General features: G+C 39.7%; 1 protein-coding gene across 6 annotated transcripts in view; it reads right to left on the bottom strand.

The window, feature by feature from the left end:
- tenm4 (teneurin transmembrane protein 4) overlaps nt 1–12,078 on the bottom strand; it is a 188,938-nt gene that overhangs the window by 88,703 nt on the left and 88,157 nt on the right. For 5 of the 6 annotated variants that reach the window (XM_047820862.1, XM_047820861.1, XM_047820860.1 and 2 more), the window contains 3 exons: nt 5,668–5,914; nt 2,322–2,420; nt 864–1,099 (listed from right to left, as the gene is read on the bottom strand). In XM_047820862.1, coding sequence (XP_047676818.1) covers nt 864–1,099; nt 2,322–2,420; nt 5,668–5,914 — 582 coding nt within the window. Of the gene's footprint in view, nt 1–863; nt 1,100–2,321; nt 2,421–2,660; nt 2,736–5,667; nt 5,915–12,078 lie in introns of all 6 variants that reach the window. The other variant, XM_027148039.2, reaches the window with a different exon arrangement.

Below are 12,078 nucleotides of genomic sequence, written 5' to 3' on the forward strand. Positions count from 1 at the left end.
GGGAAAAAGAAATTATGTTATTTTTAATCATCATTCTGCTACGATGCATATTTATTCTCACTGATGAAGCAGCAGAAGCTATTTTCTCTCTGATGATGGGAAATTGTTCTGAAAAATATTCCAACGTCGCTGTACTGATGTGCCCTTGTGCTTGCTTTTTTTCCCCCCGTTTTTTTTTTCTCTTTATAAAATCTTACTTCAGATCCCCTCTTCTAAGATTGCATTTATAACAATGAAATAATTTATATGCTAAACAGATACACATGTTAATGTGAGCCATATGATGAAGTTCTTTTGTTGGAGCTCTGAATATACAACAAACTCTCGGTCTGATGGATAGCAAAATTCTGCGTTTGTGCTGTGATTAAAAATAAGGCATCTGATTTTTTTTTCACGTGCATAGAATGTAACGGACAGGTTTGTACGGGACCACAAGGGAGCGTGTGCAAAACATTTCGCTTCTGCATGATAAGACGCTGTTTGTCTCGGGGTAAAGGATTTGAAAGAATTGTCTATTCAGGATTACGCAAAGCTTACTGCTTTCATGACAAGGTGTTATTTATTAAAAAGAAAATCTTAATTAGGAAAGAGTCTGTCTGACTGAAAAATTTCTAGGGAGAGCATAAAATTTTAACCGGCTGGAAAAGTAAAAAAATCCTGGCTTTATTAAGATGAAATACATTCAGCATAATGTTCTCTGGTATGTCTCTGTGTTAAAATATTTAAAGGAAGTGTGCTCCTCAAGTCGGAACTGCCCTCATTAATAGAGTGCTACATACATACATAAATACATGTACCTTGTATTGCAGATTTCTAGGCTCTAGGATATGAAGCTGGATATAAGAAGAGGATGAAGAACTTACCGATGAAGTACACCAGCAGGAACACCAGTGTGATGGAGATGAGGATGGCACTGAGGGCGGCGCATTTCCAGTTGCAGTGCTTGTAGGGCTTCTTGAGGCTGAAGGCGGGTCGGGTGAATGTGCTGCGAGGTAAAGGTCGCGGAGGGGGCGAGTACACGGTGCTGGAGGTCAGAGGGTAAGCGGGCGATGTTGTGCAGTACAGCGGTGAACTCCCACCAGGCTTGAACAGAAAGTGTCTAAAAGAGTGCAGTAAAACTGTATTGCACAAGTTCACACACAAGACAAATTCCAACAGCATGTGTCGATGTGGACTAATATTAAAGCTGGCCTGAAATGACTTTACAGACATTGAATACTCCTTTGTGTTTCCACATTCAGCGATTAAAGATGAACGGAAATGTAAGCACGTTCTAAATATGTCCAGTAAACGTAGTGATGTGTGTAAATGATGTATATCAGGGGTAAAAAAAATGAAATGCAATCTTTCAAGCAAAATCAAGTAACAAGACAATAAAAAAAAATTTAAATCTCGTGTAACTAGCAAAAGAAGCTATTTTTGTCAAAATCTGTCATAGCTATTGATTTATAAGTAATCGTTATTATATAGCATTACATGCCTTTATACAGTATCTATGTTTTCCCAAGTACAGTATAACATACAGTGCAATATGTATGGAGATTAATTCAGTGCCCATGTGCTGTATTTATACATGGTGTTAGTAGATAACGACAGAGCCAAAGTACTGAATGAACGCTGGAGTATTCAAAAGATTCAGGCCAGCCTGTGATAAGTGTTTCCCCCCCTCTGTGTTAGAGAGTCCTGAGCATCTCTGCATAGTCAGTAAAGCTGTCACTTTTTCCGGTTGCTTTGGTCACTTTTAGACTGGGGTTAAAAACTTTCCTGCCACCAGCGTTTGCTGCACTGAATCTGTGAATCGATATGTAATTTAATTTACAGCTCGAATGACCACGGAGGATCCTCGTTAATATGGGCCTCTGCGGTGACTTCTAATTCACCTCCAGAGGGTGTGTCTCTGGAGTGCCAAAAGGCTGCTGGATATCAGGCACATATGGTCTTGCCCTTGAAGATCACGACACAAAGATGCTCAGGTCCGAGTGAGTGCTGTGGTTTCTCGTTGGCTTTTAAAAGAGATTTTTGAGACAAGTGAGACCGCTTTACTGACCGAGTAAGAGATACTCAGAGATGAATTACATATGAATCATATGCAACCTTGACCAGCTTAATGTGCTAGAAATTCAATTACAATTTTACTTGCGATCATTGATCACAGTTAGTTCTGTGCATGCAAAAAATATTTATAGCTGGAAGGTGCCGTTTCCCATTAAAACAAAAGGATAGATTGGAAAGACAAGATCGATGCACACGTGTACCACTAGGAAGCATGGCAAAGCAGATCCTACTAGTTACGGCGGCCGCGGTCGGAGCATGCAACATACCCGTCACTGTAAGCATTGTCGCGGCGAGCCGTAGCCAGTATGTCCATCTCTATAAGGTTGTCCTGTAAACTCTCTAGGATTGTCTGCTTTGCTATGTTTCTACACACAGGCAGAGAGATGGATAGATGGAGTGAGAGTGAGGGACATGCATGCAAGAAGGAAACACAGATGTGATCATCCTGTGACTTCGGAAGTAGAGGTGGAAAACATAACAGAGACAAACGGAAAAATCGAAATTTAAAGCCCTTATGGAACTAAACTAGGAGTTTGTTGGTTGGTGTAAAGTCTCCCCGTTTCTAGTGCTAAACGATGTTTCCCCCACACAGGCCACACATGTACCTTGTATTGTATGACCCTTGCCCTTCTCTGCAAGAGTCCTGCTCCTCTCTGATAAACATTAGAGTATTCTGGTTCCTTTGCGGTTGGGGTTAAAAAAGAACAAGGCGTTATATTACTGTTACACATTTTATAGCGCTGAAAAGTCAAATTAAAAGTCAATAAATCACACATTATCCTTTATAGGCAGTTCTACATTACTGTATATTCTGAAGCGGTAAATACTTTCAAGAAGAACACGGATGTTAACAGTCAGTAGAAAATAGTGTTCTTTTGTCTGAACAACAGCGGATCGTATCCTCAACAGAAGGCTGTTCCATAAGGGAATGCTGAGGTAATGCAATGGAAGAATGAACCATCAGGCATGCAGAGCACAGACTCCACACCTTCAGTTCAACAAGAGAAAAGACTTGTTTCCCTCCTGTTCACTTCCTGTTACAGGCTGCTTCGCGCTCTTCTCATTGTTTACTGTTTATTTGTTCCGGCAGCGAGAGAAGCATTTAAACTTTTAATGAAAATGAGTTAAGTTAGAAAGGGATTCTGCAAATCGAGAGTAGGTGGACAGGAAGAAAAAAAGCGCGAAGGAAGACCACACTAAGGCACAGCGTCGTGGGAGTCTCTATGTCTCCGTTCATCCCTTGCATTTATGAAAAGGCACCATTTTCAGCTCAATACCTAAAGCCCCATGTTTCCAGCCCCTGTGAACTTTTCCTAATGGATCTACTGTTTGTCATAAGACTTTATACGAGTAACGGTCTGGATGAGGGAGTGGTTGATAATGCTGATTTATTCACTATTTCAACACCTCCTTTTCTTCCGCATGCTGGCTGGCATGACCATCTGTTCCGTTCTCGTCTGGGAATACCTGCTACAGATTAAACTTTGGGAAAATCCGTAGCGCCTAATCAGTCATTATGTCGTTAAGTGTCCCTCCGCAAACTGAAATTAACACTCATTTTCCTGTTTAGTGGACCGCCACTGCAGAAATCGTGTAGAGATGGAGAAGAGTGAAAATAGCGATTTCCAGGCAAACAGATCCATAGCATATGTGCTTGTCAAAATAAATTGGATTGTATAATAATATAATAATAAGAATAAAATATTAATGGAAATATTGCACAGATGCTAAAATGCTAAATGTGAAAGATGTACATATTAGAAGCCAGTTAGGCCACCGGTAAGGAATAACACACGACAGTGTGTTATTTGCAGTGTGATAATTTAACACACTACTTGCTTAAACTTGTGGTATATTCTCTGAAGAAATTCTCATAGGACTATTTATATTGGGCCAGATTCAGAGTTGTATTAATACTAAAATTGCACACATCAGCATCAAAACCACTTCAAACTTATTTGGGTTATATACAAATTGGGTTATGCACATTTTCCTTGTGTGATATTAAGCACAATATATTTAATTATTATTATTATTATTATTATTATTATTATTATTATTATTATTATTATTTTAATTATTTTACTTTCCCCATGTAAATATCCGTGTAACATTAAAATGCATCAAAGCTGCCTTCTGAAAGCGATAGGCTCTGTAGTAGAAGGTAATCTGAACACCAGCTCTCTTCAGTCCTAACCTGACAGCTCTGATATTTGCCATGCATTAGGAGCAGCCAGAATGATGTAGACAGTCAACAGCATTCAATGCACTTGACTGATCGGCTTCATATAAGACCCTCCTAAAGCAGCAGGAGCAAAGACTGATCGGAGATAAACAAGGACCCAGGGCTGTAGAGTGAGAGCTGCTCTACAGGTGCCTTCAATGTGCAATTATTTATCCATTATCTACTATATATAATATACTTAAGAGCAACAAGCTTTGTACATTTCATGCAGAGGGGAAAACAGTGCTTTTCTTTTGTGGCATGGTTTGGATGCACGGTGACTCAGTGCCCTGGCGATGACAGCCATCTGAGCAGGAGTTTACTGAAGGTCGCTCTGCTGGAGCAGTAAACAGTGCAGTTGTGCTAGAGCTGTACGCCAACGTACATCAGATATAGCTTGTGCATATGCAAAGAACCAAGTCATTAAGTATAATGATGCACAAAAATGCAAAACTGTCATTTCCTATATAACCATCCACATTACAGAATGTTTTAAACAATTCTTTTGTTTTTTTTTTTTGTTTTTTTTTTGTTCTTGTAATGTTTGACCCAAACGCTTACACAGTGCTAAACACCTACGCAGCACTCTGCCAGGCCTGGACATTGTACCAGGAAAACATTATACATTATTATGTATAAGCATAAACATTACTCAACTATGAAAATGACCCCTTGGCTCTAAAAGCAGTGGTAGCTTGTGTTTATCTAGACTAATATCCTCAATCCCATACAAACTGACTGTAAGACTCACACAAAGACTGCTAAAACAAAGCCTACGATAACATCTGTGACCTGATCAACATCTGCCTGTTGTCCTAACCTCCATGCAAGACCTCTGGCATGCGCAGCCAATGGTGTCTCTGTGGTGTAATCTCACAAGTCTGGCTCACTACAGACGAGCCTGCGGTAGGCCATTGGTCCTGTCCCTTGCCTTCCTCATGACATTCAAGGTATTGTGGAATGCACAGATTAATTGTGGCCTTTCGCAGCGCTGACCTACATTTGGAGTTCAGACCATTTTATAGGTGACCTGATGAGACACTGTTCCACCTGGAGCTCATTAGGGAAAAGTGCACCAAACAACCTTTAGTGTGACTGACACGGTGCAATGCCTCACTGTCGAACCTGTACTGCTGCTTATAGGCTTTACAACACATTAACAACTTTCTTAAAAGTACACAAACTATAATTAGACTGTAGTTAACTTCTAATTCTGATTACAGAAAATGCTGTCTCTCGGATTTCCATCAATATAACTGTGCTCATTAAAATGTAAAGATTTTAGATCCCAGGCTAAAGTTCATTACATGCATTTGGTGAATTATCGTTCTATTATTCTATTCAAGCACTAGGCATTTCCAGAAAAAAAGCCATGTCCTCTGTCCTACCTGGTCTCCAGGGGGATGTTGCTGTTGAGGAGCCAGTTGTCCTGTGCACTTCCAGAGTCTGGTGCGCTAGAGGGTCCCTCGGGTGCCGCGGTGCTGTCGGTGGGTGCTGGACTGACGTTACTGCGTGGCGTGTAGTTACTCCGGCTCAGCGAACCCACAGACGTGCCATGGTGCTGACTAGGAGAGTGCGAGTGGGAGAGGGGGAGTGGAGGTGTCCTCAGGCGCGAATGATTCTGGTAAGAACCCTCTGAGGAAAGGAGGAGGAGGAGGAGGAAAGCAGAGACGAAGAGGAAAGGGAATGAGAGGAGGAGTAAGGTTAAATTAATGCATTATAACCTGCAAGCATTGCATGAAAATCTGTACACTCTTAGTAAAAACATTATTCTCATGGGCTCTGGCATCCACAAGGATCTTGGACCATTTTTTTGACAGGGAAACTCTCTGTTGTACAGCATTTATAGGTTATACCAGAGACAAAGACAGAGGACAGGAAACATTTTAGGGTGCTAGTTGGAAAAGTGTGTAGGTGTACAGTAGGTGTACACAATGTTGAAGCATTTCTTACTATTTTTATTTATTTGACTTAACTTTGACTATTAATCCAATTACTGACTGTACACAGGCTTATTTTTGCAAATGTTATGCTGATGACTGTCTGTTGTCTTGTCAGTGGCCAGAAACTACCTTTTTTTTTTGGAGAAGGAGGCAATCTGACAGGCAATGAGCAACATTTGCCTGCAGTCCATCATCAATCATTCAAGATTATCCAGTTTACTCACTGATAATGGCTTCAAATTAAAATTAAATTGATTGCGTCACAATATACACAGAAATGTGGATTGTAACCTCAGTATCCTGTAACTTGGAGCCAGAAAACTGTACAAAAGCTAACACATGTTCCATGGTAGGAGTATTTGAGGTTGAGAATAGTTTATTCTGATCTCCATTGAGTATCCTATGCTGACTCAGGTTGTTGCTAAGAAAAACTAAAAGGATCTGGTCCATATAATGGGATTTGCAAAACATAATATTAGAGGCATGTTACGGCACAGCATGAAATTTACAGCTAGGGTTACATGCACTAGCACTAAGACTATGTGAGCAGAATTATGCCTAGTTGACATCCACCATCACGTCTCGGCTGGCAGCTGGAACCTCCCATTCAGCATTAGCTACATGCACTGCTGACAAGCTGTCATTATCAAGTATGCTGAATTACCAGAGTCAGCCACTGTGCTTCCATTATGATGTGCTGTCCAACAGGTCAGAGTCTGCCATCAGGAGGCTTGTCAGAGTTGCAACTTTTGTTTTGTATCCTGCTGTCACTGCATGTCAGGGGACTTGGGGAACTAACAGACATTGGATAGACCAGGATGGAAGCTATCGGCTCTTCATGGTATGTTATATTCTGAACCAAATCAGCTATAAAAAATTTTTTGCATCCAATGTTTACCACCATTTTTGTACGCGCTCTCCTGTTAGTCATCGTGACCATTTACCCATGTGTCTATAGTACACCACTGAGAAGCTTAAGTGTAATAAAAATAAATGTCGGTTAATTAATTTCACACCTATGAAACCGTCTAAGATTTAAAAGTTGCAAAACCTGCTAAAAAAAATCTATATCTTTTATATTTTGAGCCATCTAACAGAGACGAAGCACAGCTATTAGCATGGATACCGTCTACAACCAGAAAGTCTAAACCGACTAAAATGTTGCCAAAGGGAGGCTGATGTATTGTGTAGACCCACAGGAAGTTCATCTGATTGATTTTGTAGCTCACTGTTCCACTAAACGGTGCATCAGAAAACTGTTAAAGTTTCTTCAAAGTGTTAAATCCCTAAGCATTCAGGCAAAGAGTTCTGCCATTGGCAAAACCATATTTTTTGAGAGAGAGAAAGCGAGAGAAAGAGAGAGACGATTTGGCTGAAGTTAATTGAATTTCCGATATTAATACAAACCCTCAAAACATTGCTGATTTGACTTGATTTTATTGGTGCTGAGTAAATGGACATCAGTGGTCCACATCTGTTTTTTTTTTTTCTTTTCTTCATTTACAGACTTCTGGAAGCTTCTGGACTTTTCCCTATGAGCAGATATTTTACAGATGCTGCCTGATTGTGTATAGAATATCGAACATTACAAGAACATGACCACAGCTTTAATTAATTAACGTTATGATAAATCACCTTACTGAAATGAGGACATGTACGCTTTATGGCATGTGGTGAGCAGGTTTTTTTGTCCAGAATCATTATGGGATATGTCACCGACAGATACCCGGTTTCTTTTTTTATTCCCCTTCATTTCAGGCGCAGCCCTGGATCGTTTGTCAGAGAGCAGTGACAGATGGATCCATAAAGACTCACGTTCGCACAATCCCACGCTCCCGATTACAGAGAGCCTGATGCTTCTCCGAGCCAAGCTGACGATGACCCTGATGAAACCGCCACCAAAACAGAATGAAAGCGATGAAGGAAAGTGGCTGTTATTTCCTTCTGCACCAGAAGGCTAGCTGTTTTCACTTGCATTTAAGGTATAAATGTCGAATACATCGAGATCCCCACTAGTAATTCAGATATTATTAAGTCTGTGATTATATCTGCCAGAAAACACATATGTGTGAGTGACGCTATGCTTTTCCCTTAAAAATCCGAATTTCTGCAGCGTATGTTAAGAAGTAAAGAGAAAATATTTAGCGTAAACTCTTACAAATCTGTTAAACATTTCCAATAATGGAACCAGTCTAGTTTTAATTAGTAAAAAAAAAAAACTTAAGACTTAAAACTTAAGTCCATACATTGTAAATCTTTCCTCATGGAGGTTTGTATCAGTGATTCCAAATGATTCAATTACGAGTGAACCTTTTCCACAACGAAACATTGGTCAGGATTTCACAATGTGTGTGCTCTTGAGATGGCCTTTGGGTCCCCTAAAATAGCAGATGGCAAATGAGAACAGCTGATGCAGCGTTCATGAGTAAGAGCTTTATTTTCATTGAAAAGCACAAATGCTGAGGCACATTCGAGTCCTTGAGACAATAAAAATCACGACACAGCAAATAAATCAGTCGCGGTTTAAAATCGCTTAAACCTGTGTGGAAGGGCTGATCGATATTTAGACAAACCAGGCAAAAGAAGCAGGAGAAGACCAAAATAAGATTCTGAGCTTCAAACTTCAAAATAGCCCCCATCCCAGAAAAAAGCTCCAGTTCTCCTCGTTTGCTAAAAACCCCTTTGCCTAGAGGAATAGAGTGGAGAAAAAATCTCTGGAGATGTAATGCAATTTCCACCTAATTATCCAAGCTGACAGTTTGTAGGATATCAAAGTGTTTCATAATTACGAAACAACAAATGTGTCATGCAGCTGTTACGGAGGGAGAGAAGCAGCGCTGAGAAAAATGGCACATCGAAGTTTCATAACTAGTTAAAAACAGTTAAAAATGGACACCATGTTAATGAGAGGCTACCAAGAGAAGTGTCTGTGTAGCAGAGTGGAAAAAACCCTCTACAAGGTGACATATGCTGGAATATGTCTGCAATCCATTTCTCTTGAGCATGTATCTCAAGCACAAGTACAGTAAAGGTACACTAGTGGTTATCTACATCAGTGTCTCTAGTCTCTTCTCCTGAGGTAAATAACAGAACAGTCCAATCTCTCTTGACTCAAATGATTTCTGTTTGCTCTTACATCACTGTGGAAATAATAACTTTGAGGTTTGTTCTGTTGATATCATTTCCAATTATTTAGACTGGAATTGAAGCATTTGTCCTTTGCCATGCCTACAGAATAAGCGGCAGTACATACATACAGTACAGCGCATACGTGGGTTGTGAATAGCTTGACTTCTGCTATTTTATACCGTTTACAAAGTGCCTTTGACATGAGTGATCAAATGCATGAGTGATCATATCCATGTCACTATGGCACAACATGCACTGTGTGAGGAAAGCACACTAACAATAACAATAAAGTGTTTCAGCGTGGCAAGTTTGGTGAGCAAAGAAAACCATTTCTATGTCATTTTCGATCTCAAAAAGATTTTTTTATCTTTAGTTTCGATGGTGTGAAGTTACCAACTACATGTGCTCTTTGAGAACAAAAACCCCTCTTATCAATACACAGTTATCAGACTGTATATGACTAAAAAATACATTGTTCATAATAACACTCTCTGGTGTTTGTAATAATTTATAATCACACCCTCATTCACATAATAATTTATAATCACACAAGTACATTCTAGACAGAACTTTGGTCAAACTTCCTTCCTTCCTTCCTTCCTTCCTTCCTTCCTTCCTTCCTTCCGTTCTTCCTTCCTTCCTTCCTTGCTTCCTTCCTTCCGTCCTTCCTTCCTTCCTTCCTTCCTTCCTTCATATCCACTCAGCCCTTTTTTTGGATGGTTCTTTAAGCGACACCTTTTTTATCCAATAAATTTGAAATTCATTCAGTTTATTACTATTGTTTATTGCATTAAATAATATTTAATGTTAATGTACATTTTTTAAATAATAAAATGTCACTGTATATGTGTAGGGAAACCATCAGTTTTAAAGTATAAAACATTGTATTTTTAAAGAAACAACGATCTAATAAAATATTTACAGTCGCTAAGCAATTTCCCAGGAAATATAGTTTTGCAACAGTTTAGGATTTTTGCATAATTTAGCTAATTTAGAGGGTAAAGTTTACATTCAATAACTAAAATAAACTAACTAAAAAACTTGTATAATTTTGTTATTAAAAACCAAATCAGGATAATGAATGGAAAGTGATTTAGAATTTCCTCAAAACTGCCTCAAATTGTCTGCACGGGGCAAATAAAAAAATAAAAATAAAATAAAATAAATAGGAGACTCCTATTCCGTGTTCAATATGTGCAGGCAACAAAGACCCATTAAGTACGTCTGAAATCAATCTCTAAGGAAAATCAGGTTGCTTCAGTCTGCGGCGTTAGTTAACCGATGGCTGATACAAAACCATCAAAGCTTGTGCAGAATTGATTTGTGGATCTAAATAATTGATAAGCAGTGAGGTCAGGCATTCAGATATAACTTCTGCATATATATCTAAGCTCATACTTCAATTTCTAAAAGTTTGACAGCAATTTTCAGTGTCATATCCGCACATGGCAACTTTCCTGTTAATATCGAGGCAGAAATAAAGACAAACAACCCTCCACGAGCTGTGTGTATCGACCCAAAGCTCAAAAATAACAACCCACACCAACGATGGTTACACCTGACAAGGCACGACATGCCCTGAACACCCGCTCAAACTGCTGGAGTTGTGAGAGATTTGATTCAGAATTAATCAAAAGACAGTCAACAGCCAGACAGATCATTAAAAGCAATCCACTGCTGCAGCCCCTACAGCTAAGCACAGGAGCATCAAACCCCAACGTAATAGTGTTTGTCTACTCAAATACAGCATCGATAGAGGTGGCTCTTCTATCCACGTGTTTTTTTTTCCAGCTACCAGATGTTAGATACAGAGAAGCGAAGAAGCTGAAACGTTTCCCCAGAGCTTAATTCAAAGCCTGGGGAATTCTGGTTTCATCACTACTGTTCTCAGTTCTGCTCACCAGTCAAACTACTGTTTTTCACCATTAGAGAAGACAGAGAAGGAAGGACACAGGGGAAAAGAAGCTGTCTTCACAGGGCTGTGTCTGAAGGCGAGCATGCTTGGGAACAGAGCACAGGATCTATACATAAATTTGATACCAGCAAATCAAAGCTGTCATATCGGGAGGAATAGTGAGACAGGTGTCTGTATTTATATTGTACAAAACAAAAATTCCTAAATGAATTGCGACAAAGGTCTTTGTTCTTTTTCTGTATTAATGATAATATTAGTGATAATTACCCAAACCGTTCACAACGACGCTGCTGAAAATCTTTGATTAACATGCATGACATAGCTTATGAATCCTTAAAGGTCCTGAAGATGGATTTGATAGTGAAATGCACAGATGGCATTGATTGCCTCTTTTGTTATCTCCATGGTAACTTCAAAAAAGACTGACTACATTAAAAACCTAGTTTCGGCCAGCAGCTGCTGAAATGCTATCAGATGCAGGGTCCGCTGTTACGGTCCTGCTGGCTGACCGCTATGCGCTTCTCTATAGCCATAAATCTTCGAAGAGACTGAAGTCTCAGGAAAAGGCCACCATCAATGGAATACCAACTAGAAAAAGCCTTTAGCGGATTCACACAGATTCCTCCTATGCCATGTGCTGCTCATTAACTCACCACTTCTTCATCTTTATTTTAATATCAAAGTATCTCCTGCGGAAAACTCGTTCCACTGTGACCTCTTTAAACCCCATTTGCTCCCCTCGTGCAGGCGACAGGAAGGAGGCATGTGATAAAGTGAGTTCCAAACCGAGCTCGGCTCATCTAAATGCAGGT

The sequence above is a fragment of the Tachysurus fulvidraco genome, chromosome 11 (genome assembly GCF_022655615.1).
Source record: "Tachysurus fulvidraco isolate hzauxx_2018 chromosome 11, HZAU_PFXX_2.0, whole genome shotgun sequence".
NCBI classification, from domain to species: domain Eukaryota; kingdom Metazoa; phylum Chordata; class Actinopteri; order Siluriformes; family Bagridae; genus Tachysurus; species Tachysurus fulvidraco.